This window comes from Carcharodon carcharias, chromosome 15, assembly GCF_017639515.1.
Source record: "Carcharodon carcharias isolate sCarCar2 chromosome 15, sCarCar2.pri, whole genome shotgun sequence".
NCBI lineage: Eukaryota > Metazoa > Chordata > Chondrichthyes > Lamniformes > Lamnidae > Carcharodon > Carcharodon carcharias.
In genome coordinates, this window is record NC_054481.1 from 70,040,278 (window position 1) to 70,064,244 (window position 23,967).

General features: G+C 43.8%; 1 protein-coding gene across 1 annotated transcript in view; it reads right to left on the bottom strand.

Moving 5' to 3' along the window:
* Nucleotides 1-23,967, bottom strand: part of LOC121287955 — a 387,185-nt gene that overhangs the window by 119,783 nt on the left and 243,435 nt on the right. The window contains exons 40-44 of the mRNA XM_041206118.1: nt 22,052-22,281; nt 12,318-12,479; nt 10,764-10,841; nt 6,696-7,067; nt 2,146-2,502 (exon numbers count right to left, since the gene is read on the bottom strand). Coding sequence (XP_041062052.1) covers nt 2,146-2,502; nt 6,696-7,067; nt 10,764-10,841; nt 12,318-12,479; nt 22,052-22,281 — 1,199 coding nt within the window. The remainder of the gene's footprint in view (nt 1-2,145; nt 2,503-6,695; nt 7,068-10,763; nt 10,842-12,317; nt 12,480-22,051; nt 22,282-23,967) is intronic.

Genomic DNA, 23,967 nt, shown 5'->3' on the forward strand with positions numbered 1-23,967 from the left:
AAGGTCTTGACAAATCAAAAGCATTAACCTGTCTTTTCTCTTTACAGATGCCGACTTACCTGATGTGTATTTCCAAAATTGTGAAACTTAAAAGAAGAAACTGAAATCTGATGACATCTTCTCAACAGTTTGATTTGGAGGTTTCTGGATTTCAGGCATAAATGAGAAATTAGAAGAGATAATTAAAAACTTTCCAGACTTTAACGTTGCAGGTTCAAAAGCTCTATGTTCAATTTCTAACAACATTTATAAATATGTCCTCAACTACTTGTACTTTGCAATGGTTCAGTTATATTTTGTTGACACTGAATTACTGAGACTGTCACATTGAGATGCACCAAGGATGCTGTTCAAAAGAAGTCCAATCAGGGTCATAAATAGAGGGTCAAGAACATGTCAGAGGGATTAGCAAATCAATATAACTTGATAAATATTTTTAAAAATTCAGTTACGGGCCTCGCTAGCTAGGCCAGCATTTATTGCCCATCCCTAGTTGCCCTTGAGAAGGTGATGGTGAGCTGCCTTCTTGAACCGCTGCAGTCCCTATGGTGCAGGTACACCCACAGTGCTGTTAGGGAGGGAGTTCCAGGATTTTTACCCAGCGACATCCAAGTCAGGATGGTGTGTGGCTTGGAGGCGAACTTCGAGGTGGTAGTATTCCCATGTGTTTGCTGCCCTTGTCCTTGAAGTCAAGGGTTCTTACGTGAGTTATTAGCTTCCAGTGGGAGGGGGACATTAAGATACCTCTAAATCTGCCCTCAATTCCTATAGATACATATGAACATACAAACAAGGATCAGGAGTAGACCATTCAGCCCCTTGAGCCTGCTCCGCCACTTAATAAGGTCATGGCTGATCTGATAGTAACGTGAAATCTGCATCCTACCAACCCCTAATAACCCATCACCCCCTTGCTTACCAAGAATCTATCCACCTCTGTCTTAAAAATATTCAAAGACTCTGCTTGCACCACCTTTTCAGGCAGAGTTCCAAAGGCTCATGACCCTCAGTGAAAAAAAATTTGCCTCATCTCTGTTTCAAATGGGCGACCCCTTATTTTTAAAACAATGATCCCCAGTTCTAGATTTATCCACAAGAGGAAACATCCTCTCAACAGCCACCCTATCAAGACGCCTTAGGATCTTATGTTTCAATGCAGTTACCTCTTACTCTTCTAAACTCCAGTGGATACAGCCTAACCTATCCAACTTTTCCTCATAAGACAACCTACTCATTCCAGGTATTAGTCTGGTAAACTTTCTCTGAACTGCTTCCAATGCATTTACATCCTTCCTTAAATAAGGTGACCAATACTGTACACAGTGCTCCAAATGTGGTCTCACTAGTACCTTGTACAACTGAAGAATAACCTCCCTACTTTTGTATTCAATTCTGCTCGCAATAAATGATAACATACTATTAGCTTTCCTAATTACTTGCTGTACTTGCATACTAGCCTTGTATGATTCATGCACTAGGACACCCAGATCCCTCTCCACCTCAGAGCTCTGCAATTTCTCACCATTTAGATAATAAGCTTCTCTTTTATTCTTCCTGCCAAAATGGACAATTTTGCCACATTATGCTCCATTTGCCAGATCTTTGCCCACTCACTTAACCTATCTATATCTTTTTGTCGCCTCATGTCCTCTTCACAACATACTTTCCTACCTAACTTTGTGTTATCAGCAAAATTTGGCAACTATCCCTTCAATCCTTTCATCTAAGTCATATATATAAATGTAAACAGTTGAGGTCCCAGCACTGATCCTTGTGGCACACCACTCATTACATCTTGCCAACCTAAAAAAGACCCATTTATGCCTACGCTCTACTTCCTGTTAGCCAGCCAATCCTTGCCAATGTCACCCCTACACCATCAGCTTTTAATTTCTGCAATAACCTTTGATGTGGCACCTTATCAATTGCCTTCTAGAAATTTAAATACAGTACATTTATCCACAGCACGTTATTTCCTCAAAGATATGGCATGTGTACAACTTGCTGGACTTCAATAAGGATTGGCAATTCTACCCACAGAAATTAATTAGCTTGATAGTAACTAGGCTTTAGAATACTCTTAAACATTGCTTTAAGTAAAGGTTTCCTGAGGTTATTCCATAATTAATTTTAACTCAGTTCTACCTGCAAAACTTCGCAATCTGTTTCTGTCACCCACATCCACTCTGCTTTAGCTCCAGAGTTTAAGTTACCATCGGCTCGGACTTTGCAATTTCCAGACTGCAGCAGGAACGAGCCTTCCATTTTTGCTCCTTTGGTAGCAGACAGGAGAATTTGACTTTCACTGGGGAGGCCACGGTTACTCAGCTGTGGGATGGTGTGTTTAAAAACTCCCTGCACTGTGTACTTGGGATTGCAGGACGTCTCCAGATGAAACTCGGCTGTTTTACCATTGTTCAGCATATTTGTTTTGATTGCAATGTTGCAGCTGTTGATATCTAAGGAGCCATTGGTCTCCAGATTCTGTGGGACACCCACTCTCTGTGGGAAAAAGAATCCAAGGGTTCATTCAGATATGCATGCAACCAGAGCTCAGCATCTACAATGTATGAAATGGTCTATTTATTTAGGCAAATAAATTTCTTCAGGTTCAGAAAGATGATATTTTTGTAACGTGTTTTATATTTGATTGAAATGTTCCAAATAAACTTTGGGGCCTATATAGCTTGATTATTCTGGAACCCTCCTGCTATAACTTTACAGAGTTGTATGGCTGCACAATTCACCAGCACTCAGGTGTACCCAGACTTGCATGAGGAGTTTACTGTGGGTCTGCTTGGAGATGGAGCCTTTGCCAGTTCTAAGCAAAACCAACGTTAAGGAATTAAAGGAATGGGGCCTTCCTCTCTTCAGGTGCCCTGCGTTTTTGGATTGAAAGGAACCTGGTCCAAATCTGAAGACTAGTATGCTGGATGAGGAGAGGCATACTGGCTTCCTAAAGGTCAGAAATAGGACCTACTTGGAAGGGAGGTCTCGGTTGAAATCATGACCTGGACTCCCCCTTCCCAGCTCCGTCTTGAGCAGCCAGAGACTGGATTTCCTGAGAGGTGGGCCAGGTGGCAGCCCAGGTAGCATGGATGCACCTGCTTCATGCAACTTTGGTGCCCTTTCTGCAGCCCCTCAATATTTGCTGTGAATGCAAAGGCAAAGGCCACTGGAAGAACAGTAAGTAGTACAGATGGAAGTAGGATGTTACAAAGGGGCAAAGACAGGTTAACTGAGTGGACACAACCATTGACAAACAGGGTTCAATGTGGGAGATTGTGGGAGTCATTCATTTTGCTGTTACAATGCTAAATTGGAGCATTTTCAAAAGCCGTAAAGGAGCAAAGAGATTTGGGAGTCCAAGTTCAGAAATCACTAAAAGCTAGGAGACAGATACAAAAAAGCTAATGGAGTGTTTTTAGTTTCAAGGAAGATACGATGTTGTGCAGAGACTCGGTCAGGCCTCATATGGTCTATTGTCTTCAGCTCAGCAAAGAGAAACCGACTTCAGAGAGGCTGCTGTGCAGAATCACCAGAATGATACCGTGGTTTAGGGGTTAAATTACAACGGCTGCTTTAATAAATTCACAAACTTGGCTTGCATTCTCTTGAGATCAGAAATTTGAGGATTGATTGAATGCAGGAATTTAAAATGTTGCCAGGATTTGACAGGGTCATAACAGAGGAACTAATTCCTCTGGCAGGGGAATCAAGAACAAGGGGACATAATTTTAACTTGGAGCTCAGCCATTCAGAAACACTTTTCCACATACAGGATAGTAAAAATCTGGATCTTTCCCCCTCAAAAGGCTGAAGATACTGGGACAATTAGAGCTTTCAAAACTGGGAAAGATAGATTTCTGTTAGGTAGGAATTTCGAGGGATTATGGACAAGCAGATTAGTGGATTTGAGGCGGAGATCAGCTGCCATCTAATTGAGTGGCAGAGCAGAATGGAAAGGCTGAATGGTCTCCTCCAGTTCCTAATATACTTAACAAAAACAGAATTACCTCAGCAGGTCTGGCAGCATCGGCAGAGAAGAAAAGAGTTGATGTTTTGAGTCCTCATGACCCTTCAACAGAACTGAGTGAATATTAGGAGAGGGGTGAAATATAAGCTGGTTTAAGGTGGGGGGGTGGGAGAGAAGTGGGGGGGTGGTGTGTGGTTGTAGGAACAAGCAAGCAGTGATAGGAGCAGATCATCAAAAGATGTCACAGATAAAAGAACAAAGAGGTGATGAAGGTGGTGATATTATCTAAACAAATGTGCTAATTAAGAATGGATGGCAGGACACTCAAGGTACAGCTCTAGTGGGGGTGGGGTGGAAAGGCTAACAGGGCATAAAAGATAAAGATTTAAAATAATGAAAATAGGTGGGAAAAGAAAAATCTATATAAATTATTGGAAAAAACAAAAGGAAGGGGGAAGAAACGGAAAGGGGGGGTGGGGATGGAGGAGGGAGTTTAAGATCTAAAGTTGTTGAATTCAATATTCAGTCCGGAAGGCTGTAAAATGCCTAGTTGGAAGATGAAGTGCTGTTCCTCCAGTTTGCGTTGGGCTTCACTGGAACAATGCAGCAAGCCAAGGACAGACATGTGGGCAAGAGAGCCGGGTGGAGTGTTAAAATGGCAAGCGACAGGGAGGTTTGGGTCTTTCTTGTGGACAGACTGCAGGTGTTCTGCAAAGCGGTCGCCCAGTTTACGTTTGGTCTCTCCAATATAGAGGAGACCGCATTGGGAGCAACGAATGCAGTAGACTAAGTTAGGGGAAATGCAAGTGAAATGTTGCTTCACTTGAAAGGAGTGTATGGGCCCTTGGACGGTGAGGAGAGAGGAAGTGAAAGGGCAGGTGTTGCATCTTTTGTGTGGGCATGGGAAGGTGCCATAGGTGGGGGTTGAGGAGTAGCGGGTGATGGAGGAGTGGACCAGGGTGTCCCGGAGGGAATGATCCCTATGGAATGCCACCGGGGTGGGGGGGTGAAGGGAAGATGTATTTGGTGGTGGCATCATGCTGGAGCTGGCAGAAATGGCGGAGGATGATCCTTTGAATGCGGAGGCTGGTGGGGTGCACCTTGAATGTCCTGCCATCCATTCTTAATTAGCACATTCGTTTAGATAACATCACCACCTTCATCACCTCCTTGTTCTTTTGTCTGTGAAATCTTTTGATTATCTGCTCCTATCACTGCCTGCTTGTCCCTACAACCGTACACCACCCCCCCCACTTCTCTCCCACCACTCCCCCCCCAGCTTATATTTCACTCCTCTCCTAATATTCACACAGTTCTGTTGAAGGGTCATGAGGACTCGAAATGTCAACTCTTTTCTTCTCCGCCGATGCTGCCAGACCAGCTGAGTTTTTCCAGGTAATTCTGTCTTTGTTTTGGATTTCCAGCATCCGCAGTTTTTTGTTTTTATCCTAATATACTTATACTTAAGGTGCCATTGTTTGCCAATGTAGCAGGATAAATTAGGTTTTGAGTAAAGAATTAACAACTGACTTTCAAAATTCACTGCATTGTGAAAGAACTTCTGGCCCATAACCATGGTCACAGCAGTTGGCTCTGTGAATTGCTGGTGCAAACAACTCGCTAACACCAACACAGAGCAGCTATAATGCCTCAACAGTGGCTGTGACCAAAGTATGTGTAGAAGGGTAGCTGGACTCCATGAGTGCCAATGACCTTTTTGGCCTTGTGGAGGGGCTCATGGACCAGTGACGGGTATGCCGCAGATGGCACGGTGCTCTAATTTACATGTCCATGCGCCTCTTTTCCTGCTCATGGGTGGCACCTAAAATTCAGCCCACAGAATGAGATAGCATATAATGAGGCCATTCAGTCCAACCTCCCTGTGCCAGCCCTTTGGGAGGCTATCGAACTAATCTCTCTCCCCTGCTCTTTCCCCGTAGTCCTGAGGTTTGCTTTTCCCTTTCGGTATTTTCCAATTCTCTTTTGAAAGTTGCTATGGAATATGCTTCCATCAGCCTTTTGGACAGCACATTCAGGTCATGATACCTCGCTATGTAAAATAATGTCTCCTCATGTCGCCTCTGGTTCTTTTGCCAGATATCTTAAATCTATGCCCCCTGGTCCCTGGTTATTGGCCCTTCTGTCCTGGAAACAGTTTCCCTTTATTTACTTGATCAAGACTCTTCATCAAATCTCCTCTTAACCATAAATAAAAGCATTATATTAATCACATGGTTTGTAGGACTGGTTAATAATGCAGCATGGCAAAGGGAAGAAAATCAGAATGTGCTGGAAACACTCAGCAGGTTTGGCAGCATTTGTGGAGAGAAACAGAGGTAAAGGGTGGGAGTTTCCAGCCCCCCACCCCAACCAGGGTCATCTGGTCCCGCCAAAAGTCAATGGACTTTTGACTGGGATTCCGAATCTTCCACGGAGGCTCCCGCAGCTGGAAAATCCTGGCCTAAGTTTTATGACGATGATCTTTTATGATGACAAAGGGAGTGTTGCCTGCAAACAACTGTTTTACATACAAAACATTAACCATATTTCAAAATGTAAATTTCAACTATTTGTAAATTAACTTTAAAAAGGGCTCTCTTTTCTTTACAAGCTAAGTTGCTTAGTTCACTTCAAATATATTCCCTTCTTTGATGCGGCAACAAGCCAGGCTATAAGATGCACAGCAAATACTAGACATTTGATGACACCAATCCCTTACCTCAAGAGTAAGACATCTGTTCATGAGGGAAGCCGACCAATCGGTACTCATTCCTTCCTTTTTATTACCAGGGACTTTGACGTCACCAACTGCTCTGAGGCTGCATTTGCCAACAGTAAACTCAACAGATGCTTCATGTTTTGTCCCTTTGCCTGTTCGGATCAGCAGTCTGTTGTCATTTGGGATTCCCACAGTGAGTAGTAAAGGAACAGAGTGCCTGAAACCAAGGTCAATGCTGGGGATTGGGGTCCATATAGTCTGCCATTCAAGCCGTGCAAATTTGTTGTCCATTTGGAGGTGGCCAGAGAAATCTGCTTCACAACGGTCTGTCCTCATTGTGCCATTTAGTGAGAATCTTGTTGGCATTGCACTCTGGAATGGGAAATAAAATTACTTTAACTCTTTATTAATAAAAGAGACGCTCGTTTTATTCAAATCTATGCGTCAAATGTTTGCAAATGTTACAAAAATATATAAAAATGCAGTCTGAAAAAGCTGCATTGGAAATTCAACGCCTGAAAAATGTATTTCAAGTCGAAGGTGAATACAGTAATTATGTTCGATACTGGAATCATAATCTACTGAACAAGCAACCTTATCCTCACTCTTTCCCATGAGGAACAGCCTTCTCTGACATATGTCTTAACGGATTTTGGCAGCACTTCTGACAACATTAATTCTCTAACAGATGACATCAGTTAAAGGCCTGGGTATTAACAGGGCTTGGTAACGTAGGATGGGGTGTGGCTTTGGATGGAAAAGTCTGGCTTTCCCTGCATGCCATGGACTCTGAACTCCACAACATACACCTTTTGTGCTTGGCATGTTCCCCAAAGTCAGCCTGAAAAGCAGGTTTGGATCCCAGTTTTCTTTTCTTTATTCTTTCATGCAATGTGGGCATCACTGGCGAGGCTAGCATTTATTGCCCATCCCTAATTGCCCTTGAACTGTGGGGCTTGCTGGACCATTTCAGAGGACAGTTAGGAGTCCACCACACAGCTGTGGTCTTGAGTTGCAGGTAGGCCAGACTAGATAAGGATGGCAGGTTTCCTTTCCTAAAGGACCAAATGGGTATCTTAAAACAAATGATGATGGTTGTCATGGTCAGCATTACTGAGAGGAGATTTATACTCCAGATTTATTAATTGAATTTAAGTTCCATGAGTTGCCATGGTGAGATTTGAATCTGTGCACCCAAAACATTAGAAGGGCCTCTGGATTACAAGTCTGGTTACCCATACACCATCATCTCTCATTGGCAAGGGACTCCCCTGGAGCAGTTCATAAGAGCAGGAAAGTCAGGTTACTGATCCTGAGTGGGAGGGGTGGAGGGGTGGCTGGTGGGGGGGGCAGAATGGGAAACTGATCCCTGACCTAAAAGGGGAAAGAAGTCATATGTGACCCCTGGTGGTCTTTGTACAAGGGGTTGGTCTAATAACATGGGTCCTTGGCGTGCCAGGGGATGTATTCCTGCTCCTCCTGGCTCCCAACCAGAGCTGTGAAGGTATTTATGTCTTCCCCGAAGCTGTCCTTGCCTCCCTTGAGCAGCCAAGTTTCCTGAGGCTGGAGAAACTTGGTTGCCTACTATAAAACCTGCAAAGCAAGATAAATCAAGGGCTGCCAGCCTCATTAAATATCTAAATTGTCAGTCAGCTCTTGAAAGTAGTTGACTGCCCATCACCTGACCCCTTCTCCATTAAACCCAGAAGTAGGCAAGTTGGGGGTGCATTGGGCTTGGCTTTCAGATTTTTATCATTTTAACTCAACCCACCTGATTTTGGGTGTTAAAAATGCACCTTTGGTGAAGGCTGAAAATGTGTCAAATAATGGGAACAATGTTCAGATAAGGAACAAGGGATATGTTAGTACTGATTGTGCCAACAACAGTTTTGGTTTGCACATTAATCCTAGTGTTGGAAAGCGATTCCACAAAGCACAGGAAAAGAAACTACTCATCCAACACGTATACCAGTTTATTTATTGAGCAGATGTTATATATTGTGAGACTACAGTTTCCAGGGTGACTTTAGTACAAAGCTAAAAAACTTGGCATCAGGGCAAGCTGTGATAGCATTTAAAAGCAGCTTTCTACAAATCAGAAATAGTCATTTGGTAGTACAGATCTTGACTATTTCTGGAAAAAGAAACATGTCAAAGCTTTTCATCTTGCACTCACCAGGACACTTGGCAAGAATACCAATATAATGGGAAAACAGCAATTTAAACTGTTTGAGAAGAGAGTGCTGATTGGTTGGAAAGCAGACTCAGAAAATGCAGCACCTGGTGAGAAATTTCCACTCATACTGCAACTCAGCAGTTTCAACTGTTCAAATCTGGTTTCTGTATAAGTGGGCAAAGAGCAGGGAGGATCAGGTTAAGATCACATCAGAAACCCAAACCAAGATTGCCAGTCATCTTTAACAGATAGGTAGTGATGAAATGAACATCAAACTTTCAAATATTCCAGTTTGATGAACACACGTATAGAAGCAAATCAGCAAGAGATATCAGGAGAATCTGATCAGAGTTTTAAAATCTCTGCAGGTCAACAGTTTGTTGAAGAACATTGAAATTACAGAGTTTCTTAGAGGTTTGACATTATCCATCTTTTAAGGGAAACAGAATGCATTTGACTGCAGTTTATGTATAGCCAATTTCAATGTTACAAGCAATAACATTGACTGGATCAGAAAAAAAAATCAATAATATGCTATTTTTGCATAAGTTGAGAGAACACTGTTAATTATTTGAAATCTGGAATCATTATATCCAACAACTGTCCAGGAAATGATTTCATTCTGTGAGCGAATAAAAGCAGAGGACAATAGAACTGGAATGTCACTGGCACATCTTATGTTTAATTGCAGGATACAAATGCAGCAGATTCAGCTTTAGCTTGTTAGTTCTTATTAATGAACTGGCTCATACAGCTTTGAGTTGTAGGACCAGAATTAATAAAGAGCAATGAAGGGAATTTAAAGTGTTGAAACAAATGCACCCACTTGGGCACATGTTTCCTTCTACCTCAAAGTAGGAGCATTGATTGTCAACCGCCAAGTTCCACTTGGTGAAGATACCCCTGCTAAGTTGGCCACTTGCAGCAACTCTGCACGACCCTGCCATGGCTTCCAGGCTGATGTCCATGGTGTTACCAAATGTAGCTGTTGCAATCAACTTGCTCCTGGCAGGTATCCCCACCTTTCTCCAAGTAGGAATAGTGTGTCGGAGGGCTAGATCCAGTCGGTTTCTTCTTCCCCAAACCGCTTTCAGTTTCAATTCAACAGGCTTTACATCAAATGTAATATTTGCAGCCATTCCAAAGGAATTACTTCTGAAGTACATCAAACCCTCTGCTTGTATACTCCCAGGAATCGCCAGGGATTTCAATCTTCTCATTCTTTGCTTCATTGTCCAGGTTAATATGGCTTTGCTCTTGGAGGCAAGAAGCTTTCCACTGGTGTTGAAATAATTCTCATCGTTTTGCAGTGCAAATCCACCGGTATAAAGATTACCTTCTGCCTCTCCAGCTGCTTGGAAGGAAAATGTCTTTTCTCTTTTACTTGCCACACTCCTGATTTTGTGTTCCCATTTGATTTCAGCACCACAAGAATCTGTGCATTTTGTAGTAACGTTCATTGTAATAAATGTATTTTTGGACGACGCTCTAAGTGATCCTGCAATATCACAACCTTTTGGTCTCACCAGCCCTCTAACTTCCACAGAATTATCAGGGGAGTTACGACCTGGTTTCAAATAGGAAGCTACCCAGTACAATCCAAAATCAGGCTTCACTAACCATTCACCGTCAGTTAAAATTTTATGTCCATCGACTATTAGATGAAACATGGCCACATGCTTACTTGCATTGTTCTTGTAAAAGATCATCACTTGTGCGTCACTTGGGAAACCCAAAGACTGCAATAATTTGGAAGTATGAACAATTCTTGCTCTTATCTCTTGCCTATGTACTAAATTCAAGCAACCTTCAAAACTAAGGCCTTGTCTGCGGTACCTAAGCTCTAGAACTGTGCAATATCTGTCATGTTGCTTTGTACGTGAAATCTGTACCTCAAAAGGTTTGCCTGCAACTGCTCCAGAACAGTGGCCCAGAAGCAGCTTTTGGGAAGCTTCTCCACTGCAGTTTACCTATAAAGACACACAGAGAAGAATAAACAAACAGCTTAACAACAGCAGGAAAGACAGACCAATTTCTTAATAGGTAATCAAAAACACTCTCTTTGCCCAATTGTTTTATTAAGGTCATAGTCTGCAGCATGGGTTTTCCAACTACAATATCTGAACCCTGAGGACACCCACCAGGAAATTTCTGTCTTTTCATAGAATCATAAAATAGTTACAACACAAAAGGAGGCCATTCAGCTCATCTTCCCCATGCTGGCTCTCTGCAAGAGCAATGCACTGAGTCCCACTCTCTCACCTTTTTCCCTGTAGCCCTGCAATTTTGTTTTTTTTTATATCCGTTGGTCCACACTTTTAGAAACATATCTGCCATTTGGGTAGCTGACAGCATCTTTCAGAGGTTATACAGATTACTTAGGGGAGCTCCAAAATTGTTTGCCAATATTTCAGGGAAAATCCACCTCCCTTAGCCACCCCACACACAATGGTTTGAAAACTTCTGCTTTACAGTCTAAGATTGCCCACGTTAACAAGGGCCCTGAAAATCTGTGGGCCACTTAAATGTGGAGATGCGCTGCCCCAAACCTTCACTGCTGACAATACATTTAGTACTATGTGCTGCTACTGCAAAGGTCTTGTGGCGCAGTGAGTAGCATCCCTGCCTCTGAGTCAGAAACTCCAGGTTTGAGTCCCACCCCAGGATTTGATGGTCAGGGAAGATGTGTTCATAACCTGGCTGAGTATCAGCCTGCAAATTCCTCCGACACACACCAATGGCAGGAGGTAACAGCAGGAGAGATTCCTGGTCAGCCATGTGATGGAAAGAAAGCTGGAGCCTCTACCATCACTATCTGCAGCTCCAGACTACAACATGCAAGTTGCCACAGGAACTCAGGCACCCTGAGTGAACTGTAAGACACTACCGCATACAACTAGCTTTTAGTTGTGCACACACCAATTGCAATGTAGAAATTTGCTCTTCCTGATGCCTATTTTCTTTGTATACCTGTAAACATTAGAGACAGAAATGGTTAAAGATAACATACACATTACTTGAGCAAGGCTCAAGGCATTATTACTAAAAATGTCAATTAAAATATCCCATTAAATTCCAAAATATATGCACAATGGGGCACAATGGGCTAGATAAGACAAACAGCCACGGTGGGAACCCTGCATTGCTGCCAATTATTCCATAATTTTGGCATGAATCCCTTCTTACTTCACAGTTCTATAATAACCAGTTCAGATGGGAAGGGACAAAAAGGATAATTTATAAGCTGAGAACAGAGAAAGAAAAAGCAACAGCTGTCTGCTTTTAGAAGGAAGGTTTAGGAATCAAGACCAATTTGCTTCATTAACATTTAACACTTAATTGCACCCACTGGCCTGAATGTATATTGGTGACACTTAAGGTAAAAGGTCTGAGGAAGTCTAGTACTTAAGAAACCAGTGAGCACTGTGTGCCATTCACAGTCCTACCTGAATTGTAGCTGGTATCCTTTTGGACAATGCCTCTATGTCATGGTTAAAAAACAGAAAAACCTCTCCTGTTCTTGCAGTGCTCTTCTGTTCGATTGCTGTGCGGAGGTGCTGCTTCTCCAATTTCACACTTACATTAGCAGTGTATCCGTTCCTGAGATTCTGCCCAGGGGATGAGACAGATATTTATATGCTAAGAAATAAAGTTTCTATAACATATTCCTTGAATGATGGAATTACGGAAATGGAACAATGGAAAGGATCAATATCCTTACGATAGATGGCATATGAACATACAAAATAAGAGGCCATTTGGCCCTTTGAGCCTGCTTTGGCATTAAACAGATCAGCCATGATCTTACTGGTGTTTCAAATTACACATTCCTATCTACCCCAGATAACCTTTCATTCCCTTGCCTAACAGGAACCTCTGCCTTAAAAATACTCAATGATCCCCATCTCCGCCGCCTTCTGAGGCAGAGAGTTCCAAAGTCGCACAGCCCTCAGAGAGAAAAAAATTCTCCTCATCTCCATATAAAAGGGCAACCCCTAATTTTAAAACAGTGTCCCCCAGTTCTGGACTCACCCACAACAGGAAACATCCTTTCCAAGTCCACATTGTGAAAACCATTCAGGATTTTATACACTTCAATCAAGTCACCCCTCCCTCTTCTAAACTCCAGTGGAAACAAGCCCAGCCTGTCCAACCTATCCTCATAAGTCAACCTGCTTATTTCAGGTATCAATCTAGTAAACCTCCTTTGATCCACCTCCAATGTATTTACATCCTTCCTTAAGTAAGGAGAACAAAACTGCCCACAGTATTCAAGATGTGGTCTCGCCAGTGCCTTGTATAACTGAAGCATGACATTCTTACTTTTAAGTTCAATTCATCTCGTAACAAAGGATAGCATTCCACTAGCCTTCTTAATTACTGGCCGTATCTGCATACTAACTTTTTGTGATTCATGCACTAGAACACCTAGATCCCTCTGCACCTCGGAATTCTGCAGTTGTTCTCCATTTAAGTAAGGCCCTGCTTTTTTATTTTTCCTGCCAAAGTGAATAACTTCATATTTTCCCACATTATTCTCCATTTGCCAGGTTTTTGCCCACTCACTCAACCTATCTATATCTGTCTGAGAACTCCTTATGTCTTCTTCACAACATACTTTCCTACCTACCTTTGTGTCATCTGCAAACTTACCTAACGTGCTTTCACTCCCCACATCTAAGTCATTGATATAAATTGTAAAAAGTGAGGTTGATTTGTCATCTGTGGAATGGAGACTCTTAGCAAAGCAGGCACCTGACTTGTAAATTCTATTCTTATTCCCCAACATCTGAATCTCCTTTCAAATAATGATTGTGTTGGGAACTTGAGATATTGCAGGTAGCTGGTTATGGTTTGTAGGTGCGTACAATATATAACAAGGAAGGTGCGTTCATAACCCAGTAAACAAATTGTGGATCAACTTGCAAATCCTTCCAATACATGCCAAGCAGTAAGAGTGCCATTTATTAAAATTGATTTTCTGCTGAACCAAAAAGGATGGCTGCTACAAGTCACATGGCTACAGCATTGGCCCTTCTGGGAGCCACCACCAGGAGTTACTAGAACAAAAGAATTCTTCACTCAGCCTGTGGAATCTCACACCTCATTGTACAGACCTCTTATAAGACCATAAGATATAGGAGCAGAAATTAGACCATTCAGCCCATCGAGTCTGCTCTGCCATTCAATCATGGCTGATAAGTTTCTCAACCCCACTCTCCCGCTTTCTCCCTGTAACCTTTGATCCCCTTACCAATCAAGAACTTATCTATCTCGGTGTTAAGTACACTCAATGACCTGGTCTCCACAGCCTTCTGTAGCAATGAATTCCATAGATTCACCACTCTCTGGCTAAAGAAGTTTCTCCTCATCTCTGTTCTAAAAGGTCTTCACTTTACTCTGAGGCTGTGCCTTCAGGTCCAAGTCTCTCCTACTAATGGAAACATCTTCCCCACACCCACTCTATCCAGGCCTTTCAGTATTCCGTAAGTTTCAATCAGATCCTCCCTCATCCTTCTAAACTTCATCGAATATAGACCCAGAGTCCTCAAACGTTCCTCATTTGTTAAGCCTTTCATTCCTGGGATCATTCTCGTGAACCTCCTCTGGACCCTTTCCAGGGACAGCACATCCTTCCTGAGATATGGAGCCCAAAATTGCTCACAATATTCTACATGTGGTCTGACCAGAGCCTTATAAAACCTCAGCAGCACATCCCTGCTTTCATATTCTAGTCCTCTCGAAATAAATGCCGACATTGCATTTGCCTTCCTAACTACCGACTCAACCTGCAAGTTAACCTTAAAAGAATCCTGGACTCGGACTCCCTTTGCAGTCCAGATTTCTGAATTCTCTCCCCATTTAGAAAATAGTCTATGCCTCTATTCTTCCTACCAAAGTGCATGACCTCACACTTCCCCACGTTGTATTCCATCTGCCACTTCTTTGCCCATTCTCCTAACATGTCCAAATCCATCTACAGCTCCCCGCCTCCTCAATAGTAACTGTTCCCTCCACCTATCTTTGTATCATCTGCAAACTTAGCCAGGATGCCCTCAGTTCTTTCATCTAGATCATGAATGTATAAAGTGAAAAGCTGTGGTCCTACTGACCCCTGCGGAACTCCGCCATCCTGAGAAGGACCCCCTTATCCCCACTCTCTGCCTCCTGCCAGACAGCCAATCTTCTATCCACGCTAGTACCTTGCCTCTAACACCATGGGCTCTTATAGTACTGAGCAGCCTCCTGTGCGGCACCTTTTCAAAGGCCTTCTGGGAGTCCAAGTAGATAACATCCATTGGCTCTCCATTGTTTAACCTACTCGTTACCTCCTCAAAGAATTCTAACAGATTTGTCAGGCATTACCTCCCCTTGATGAAACCATGCTGACTTTGCCCTATTTTACCATGCACTTCCAAGTATTCTGAAATCTCATCCTTAATAATGGACTCTAAAATCTTACCAACGACCGAGGTCAGGCTAATTGGCCTGCAATTTCCTTTTACCTCACTCTCTTCTTAAACAGGGGGGTTACATTAGTGATTTTCCAGTCCTCTGGGACCCTCCCTGACTCCAGTGATTCCTAAAAGATCACCACTAACGCCTCCACTATCTCTTCAGCTATCTCCTTCAGAACTCTGGGGTGTAATCCATCTGGTCCAGGTAATTTATCCATCTTCAGACCTTTCAGTTTTCCTAGCACCTTCTCCTTGGTAATGGCCACCATACTCACCTCTGCCCCCCGACTCTTTTGAACTTTGGGGATGTTACTCGTGTCTTCCACCATGAAGACTGACGCAAAGTACTTATTTAGTTCCTCCGCCATTTCTTTGTTCCCCACTACTACTTCTCCAGTGTCATGTTCCAGCGGCCCAATGTCCACTTTTGCCTCTCTCTTACCCTTTATATATCTAAAAAATCTCTTGCAATCTTCTTTTATATTACTGGCTAGTTTACCCTCATATTTAATCTTCTCCCTACTTATTTCTTTTTTAGTTGTCCTCTGTTGGTCTTTATAGGCTTCCCAATCCCCTGGTTTCCCACTGCTCTTTGCCGCATTGTATGCTTTCTCTTTAGCTTTTATACTGTCCCTGACTTCCCTTGTCAGCCTTGGTTGCCTCGTCCTCCCTTTAGTATGCTTATTCTTCCTAGGTTTCAATTTTTGCTGTGTCTCCCAAATTACTCCCAGAAACTCCTGCCATTGCTGTTCCACTGTCTTTCCTGCTAGGCTCATCTCCCAGTCAATTCTGGCCAGCTCCTCCCTCATGCCTCTGTAGTTGCCTTTATTCAACTGTGATTCCGTTACATCTGATTCCAGCTTTTTCCTCTCAAATTGCAGGGTAAGTTCTATTATATTATGGTCACTTTCTCCTAAGGATTCCTTCACCTTAAGCTCCCTTATCAAATCTGCCTCATTACACATCACTAAATCTAGAATTGCCTGTTCCCTAGCGGGCTCCACCACAAGCTACTCCAAAAAGCCATCTCGTGGACATTCTACAAATTCCTTTTCTTGGGATCCACTACCAACCAGGTTTTCCCAGTCTACCTGCGTATTGAAATCCCCCATGATCACTGTAACCTTGCCTTTCTTACATGCCTTTTCTATCTCCTGGTGTATCTTGTGCCCCACATCCTGACTACTGTTCGGAGGCCTGTACATAGCTCCCATTATGGTTTTTTCGCCTTTGCGATTCCTCAACTCTACCCACACAGATTCTACATCTTCTGATCCTACGTTGTTTCTTGCTATCGATTTAATTTCATTTCTTACTAACAAAGCAACCCCACCCCCTCTGCCAACCATAATCAATGAAAGCAGAGGAAAGGCAGGCGAGCTGACTCTCCCAACTGGAATTATCGTGAAGGAGAGAGATCGAACTCATTCTACTGGAAGAGATGCTAACAACCACTTCATCTCTCTCCCAAAGAGGAGCAATGGAAATCTGGCCAGAAGCACAGAAACTGATTGTTAAGCTGCAATTAACCATTAATGCGACATGTCACACGACCCGAGCCTCTAGCCTTTTTGGCCATTACATCTTTAGCATTACAAGCAGTCTGATGCCTGATCATGAAGCCAGACTCTGTTGGAAGATTTCCTACTATTGCCTGCAGGACTGACCCAGTCTCTGTGTACCTACTTCATCTTTTGGTATCAGCACCAACTATAAAGCAAACTCTACAACTCCAGTCTTCAGCTAGCTGAATCGAAATCCTACGTGAAAGAATTCCTCATTGGACTCTGGCTCTGGAAATCACATGAACTAATATCCATTTCTGTGGTTTTTGTACTGTTAATATGCAGAGTTGTAAAACACTTTTTCTATCTCCCCTTTACTGTGTGCGTGTGTGTATTTGTGTAGTGAAGTAGGAAGTTGCGAACACTCCTCCCCCGGGTTTTGAATAAATGTGGAATAAGCTAACCTTCTGAGTTAATCATAACACGGGTTTGCTGTGGGTTATTAGTAATTTGGATCACACAAACTGAGGGTTTGGGAAAACACACCACCCCATACTTTAAAGATAATTTAAAACACCTTCTGCTTAGGGACAGGTGGAGAGAAAAATAAGTACAGATTGCCTGTCTCTCTCCTGTCTGTAACAATATATACAAATCAGCAACATAGAATGAAACATAAATAAGAAGTGATAATGCTACACTTTTTTTTAAAAAAAGTTACCCATTGGCAGGGTTATTTGTTTACAAGTTCTTTGTGGGAGTTTTCCAATGGGTGAAGAGCTTCAAAAACGAAAGGCCCCATTATGAAGCAATGGATTTCCACATACTTACTAACTGATTTATTTTTTATTTAATAGCACTATTACACTTCTCCTATAGCAACTAACCTTCATTTACCTCACTTCTAGCTATTCAGACAGCATTACCTGGAAAAACTCAGCAGGTCTGGCAGCATCGGCGGAGAAGAAAAGAGTTGACGTTTCGAGTCCTCATGACCCTTCGACAGAACTCCTCCTGGAGTGTCTCCCTGAACACTGCAGAGTCTGGTAGAGGAGCAGCTAAAAAACTAAAGACTCCAGAATTCATTTGCAGAGGGATACCATTGTTGAAAGGGACACGCCCAGAGGTAGAATCTCCATTCTGTATCCACAGAGGGACAGTTAAAGGTCCAGCCAGAACCAGAACACCAAAAAGCTGAAGGGATTTTGTAGGTCAGTCAGAGGATAGTCCCATGGTTTAACAAAGTCTCACTGCGGGACCTTGTCCAGATGGTCCCTGAACAGCAAGATGTATTGTCCCTGGCCAATAGAATGCCAAACACCCTCCTGACTAACCACAAGGCCTGGGCAGAGGTCGCGGCAGAGGTGAGCAGCCTTGAGGTGAGCAGCCTTGAGGTTCAGCAACAAGATTGGGTCCAGTGTAGAAAGAGGATGAATGACGAACTCTGAACTGTGAGGATGAGTCTGAGTGAATGACAAGCAAACGGTGGATGAAAGGTGGGCAGGGACAGAGGGGTCACTCAATTTGTAAGGGATTGGATGGGTGGTGGTGCATATACTGTGCCCCCTCACTAACTGCCTTAGGAGTAGTGGATGCATCTTGCTCCCCACATCATCCAACTCCCAAGAGAGCATAAGCTTGGGAGGGATGTATCAATACAGCTAGCCTTGATGGCACCAGGAAGCAATCCTTCCCATAATCTGCAGCCTAACCTACCACCTGTGTTTCAGGAGAAAAGAGCCCAGAACAACAGGAAAAAGGCAAAGACTGGCGGAGGAGTCCTGGACATTTGATCCCTGAACAGATGGAGGCACGCGAGTTACCTGGAGAGCAGGGGGGATGTTTCATCTCCGATGTTAAGATTGGAATGATGGGGATGGAGAGGGAGGAAGAGTTGAACTTTTCCATGAACTCTAGCCGCAAAGGAAGAGCTGCACCCACGGATGGGAGTAGAGTATTGAATATTGAAAGAGTTAATGATGCGTTTTTCCTTTGCAGGTGTGACTGCAGCAGAGGTGTGAAAATGAACTCACTGGCAAGGCTTCCCTAGCCTCCTCGGAGGTATGAGTGTGTCAACATCTCAGAGGGTGCAACATCCCATCTTTCCTCCACTTCAAGCAAAAGCACAGATACGAATCACTTCAATGGGTAGACGTTCACGATTTGGCTCGGGGTCACACCCTGGGGAATGCCTCACAGGAAAGCAGGTGATGGAGGCTGTGACAGCTGAGGGCCTTGACAATCACAGGGCTATTGGAGGTCAGGCCATTGCTGCACCCCAGGCTAATGAAGGCCACACTCAAGCTGCCAGATTTGCAGAGGGAAACAGGGGAGAATCTGGCAGAGCTGCCTGAGGCTTTGAGCAGACATGCACAGACGACAGAGGAGTCCTTCCAGGCACAACCTCTGCAATATCTCAGGTAGGAGAACACATTGCTTCTTCCAAAGAGAGGTTGGTGATCATCACGGAGAGGCAGATCCAGGAGACCACTCAATGGGTATGGATGTTAGCGCTAGTCTGCTGACTATTGCTGGCTCCATGACTTCATCAGGGCAGTGGGCCAGCAAGAGGTGGACATTGCCCCTGGACACCCCTCCAGGTGCACTGCCATCTATGGGGAGCAGGTGCCATCACCCACTGAGAGGCCCGAGGAGCTGCAGCCTGACACACTTGAGGGTTCCTCTCAAGGCACTCCAATGGCTGCAGAACACACACTCCAATGGCTGCAGAACACACTTCCTGTGGTCACTGACTATCTGCATGTTGAGTGAATAAAAGCCCTTCCTATTTATGAATGCTGCTGGCTGATCTGATGACCACTCTGACTGCTGTGCAGTCAATGACACCCTGCACATGCAGAAAACCAGCCAATGCCGCAAACCCCAACGGTGCGTTGGTCCTTTAATGTAGCGGGGAGAGGCTGCTGGGGAGATCCCACACATCACCAGCTGAACCCTAGAAAGATCTCGAGACATAGAAATTAAGCGCCACTGGCGTCGCCTTGGAAGCAGGTCATCCTGCTTTGGGCCACAGAAGTCGGTGACAGTCTCCAGGAAAGGCAGAGTCTCCCTTGCCACTGCTTTTCTGACATCTGCAGGTAAGTTTTCCTGGTCTAGTAGGCTCTAGGATGCATCAGGAGCCTCAGTCTGCCTCTCCCCTACTGCCTCCTATTGCTGCTGCTTCTGTGGGACCTGCATTGGTGATTGTGGAGCCTGGTGCTCTGCCTCATTGTACATCCATTTCAGAGCTTATGAAGGCAGCAGGACTGGGTGGATAATTCCCATTTTGATATCTCTCTCACTTACAGTCAGACTTTGATGTATGGTCCCCGTCAGCTCCTCAGATGTGCGCTGCCATTTTTAAGGTTCTGCTCCTTAACTACTCAACGTAAGTCTCCTGTACGAAACTTTGCCTCTCTCTTCTCAAATGAAGTTTGCGCATATCATACCTCTGCCCTGGAAATCAAGGTCCTGGAGGTCAAACCTACCAAGGCTCCGTAGACAGCACCTTCCAAACCCACGACCACTACCACCTAGAAGGACAAGGGCAGCAGACACATGGGGACACCACCACCTGGAAGTTTCCCTCCAAATCACTCACCATTCTGACTTGGAAATCCTTCACTGTCGCTGGGTCAAAATCCTGGCACTCCTTCCCTAACAGCACTGTGGGTGTACCTACACCACACAGACTACAGCTGTTCAAGAAGGCAGCTCACCGCCACCCCCTCAAGGGCAATTAGGGATGGGCAATAAATGCTGGCCTAGCCAGCGATGCCCACATCCCGTGAATGAATAAAAAAAACTCTCACGGCGAGTCAGGAAAGATATTTGAAATCTGCCACGTTTCTCTGGGCGGATTTCGGGAGGCAGGGGACACCCTGGCGAATTGCGGTAAATTCAGGAACCACCATTAAATCCTGGTGCGATTCATGCAAATTTGCTATAAGTTGTCTTCCAACTGCTGGCGGGTGACTTTCCCAAGTTGCCCTACTCCTGCACACACACCTCCTGTGTCAGGAGTCAGATAGGAGCCCTCCGACACGATTCTCCGGGCCAATCTGTCATTTTGCCTGCTCCAGTGAGCTTCATTACGTTCCACCCATAGTTTGTGCTCTTAGTAACATAGGGGTATCGTAGACTTCTGGGATCATATTTGTGAGATGTAATTATGAAGGGATGCAATCAATAGTGCTTAGTGTTAATAATTTTGACCATTTGCTATATTCCATCAAAATAAGAGATGAATAATTATCTGAGCATATTTTAGTGAAGTACTTGTCTAGTGTTCCTCTTGTGTGGAAGATGTCTCAGGATACTTTACGATAAGGACATGATGATATAAGGAAATGGTGGACATGATCGCTAGGCAAACGTGATGGACAGTCCCAAATCACCGCAGCATGGTGACTGAATGAACTACTGCCGATGCTGTGGTTGAGGGGTGAGGAGATCTAAGGAGTTAGAGGAGCTGAAGGTGTGTGTAGGAATGTTAGACAAGAGGAGATCACAAAGTTGGAAAAGGCAAGGGCATGAGGTGATTTGTAAACAAGGATGAGAAATTGACTGGTACATAAAGAGTCAATGGAACACAAAGGGCAGTGTTTCCTGAACTTTTTCCTGCTGTGACCCTGTTTCAATGCTTCACACATGGTGCGACACCAGAATGAAATTTGGAGGTGGTGGTGGGGGGTGGGAAGGGGGAGGGGGGGAAGAAAGATGCTGATTGGGTAGAGGGTGTGTGGGGGTTTGGGGGTGGCATGGGCATAGGGTAGTGCGCTACAGGAACAAAAAAAATCTCAGGTCCTACCACTTTGCAGGCTCTGTTGCTGGCAGTGGTTGGCCTCACAACTCATTTCATTAGGCCGCATCCACCAGAAAAAAAAGCACCCATTTAAAGGGGCTTCACCACGGATCCTAGAACTGTCAAAAGTGTCTCCACAGCCTCATTGCTGCCTTAGAGCCTGTGACCCCATTGGGGGTCACGACCTACAGTTTGGAACCTCTGTCAAAGAGGATGGTGATGATGTGAATGTGGGTTTTATGGAGATGAGGACATGGGCTGAAGTATTTTGATTATTAAAGCTGCTCAAGAGATGACATGGGGAGGTCAGATTGGAAAGCATTGGAGAAGTCAAGCTTTATACTTAATAAATGAACTACACAAGAGTTGGAAGAACAAACATTGAGACTGAACACTCACATGCTCATGCTCACCTGATAATGATAGCTTCCAGTGGATGAGAATGGAAGACCAAATTTTTCCAGTTCCTCCACACTGTGCAGCAGATGGATGGTTAGCTGGTATATAGGGGTACCAGTAAATGTTCTCTCCATCTCGACAGAAGCCTGTATGCGTTTACTGCCACTTTGCATTTCAATCATAACCGCACGATTCTTATTCATGTGAACATAATTCAGAGAAAATCTCCCATCAGCAGGTAAACCTAATCATCAGAACATGGAATTCATCAGATGCTTAAAAATAGCAACCAGATTTGACATACAATATTTAAAAAAACGATCATCTCTAATATGTATATTCAGGATTCAAATGAAGACATATATTTAACAAAAGGGGTGTCACAGCCAAACTGGACCCTGTTTTCATATTATGTTCACACATAATCACTTTATAGCTGAGGTGGCATTAGGAGGAGGAACTCTCTCCCAGCCTAGGGACATTGAGACCAATTGTTGGGCACTACTGCTGCCCAGGTTGACTTCTCAGAGACTGGGAATAGAACAGAGACCTTCTGAATCTGTGTATTCACTGTTACGTCGGGCAATGCCATCATCCACCAGGCCTTCAGGGAATACCAGCTCACATGAAGAATGACTAGTTTAGCAAGGTATAGCAGGGCTACAGGTTTCCTTGCAACTTTACCCAAGCAAGAGTTTCAAACTTCAGCAAGGAGGGAGAAAAAGGGAAAGTAGAAATCAAGTTGGTTAAATAAATTAAAGTACGCAACATGAATACACAAGAAATTGTTTCCTTTATGTTTTGTTCTCAGTTTTAAATCTGTGCATTCCAATGGGGAGATAGAAATTTCAGTCTTATTGATGTATGGTCTAGCTTCAGGTGTGGAACAATGTTTTTTCTCTTGGAATCTGTAAGCTGATGCCATTTTATGAATTTCTACATACAGTCATAGAGATCTACAGCGCAGAGAAAGGCCCTTCGGCCCATCGAGTCTGTGCCAGTCAAACAAGTACCTAACTATTCTAATCCCATTTTTCTGCATTAAGCCCATAGCCTTGTATGCCTTGGCATCGCAAGTGCACATCCAAATACTTCTTAAATGTTATGAGGGTTTCTGCCTTTACCACCCTTTCAGGCAGTGAGTTCCAGATTCCCATCACCCTCTGGATGAAAGAATTCTTCCTCACAACCCCCCTAGACCTCCTGCCCCTTACCTTAAATCTATGCCCCTGGTTATTGATCCCTCCACCAAGGAGAAAAGTTCCTTCCTGTCTACCCTATCTATGCCCCTCATAATTTTATACACCTCAATCATGCACCCCCTCAATCTGCTCTGCTCCAGGGAAAATAACCCGTCTATCCAATCTCTCCTCGTAACTAAAACTCTCCAGCCCAGGTAACATACTGGTGAATCTACTCTGCACTCTCTCTATGCAATCACATCCTTCCTATAATGCGGATTCCAGAACTGCATGCAATTCTTTAGCTGTGGCCTAACCAGCATTTTATACAGTTCCAACATAACCTCCCTGCTCTTATATTCTATGCCTTGGCTAATAAAGGCAAGTATCCCATAAGACATGTAATTGTAAAGTTAGTAAGTAATTAGCTATAACCCACAAAGCATGTCTCTCCATTAGAGAGACACAATAGAGAGACACAATAGGTTACAATTGCTTGAGGAGCACCACTAATCTTTTCCAAGATGAGGTGATCCGGCCTGTACTGAGCTTAAAATTCTTCATTGTTAAATCAAATGATATCAAAATGTATTTATTTTTGGGCAGCTTTTGGGTTTTGGATCAGGGACCCCAGTGTTGGGGTCAATAGGACCCCGCACTGTGTGGGACGCAGTCAACCGGCAGTGATTTTCCTCAAATTGGCCAATTAATGGCTAGAGGGTGCTCTTGCTGTCCAATTAAGGATGATG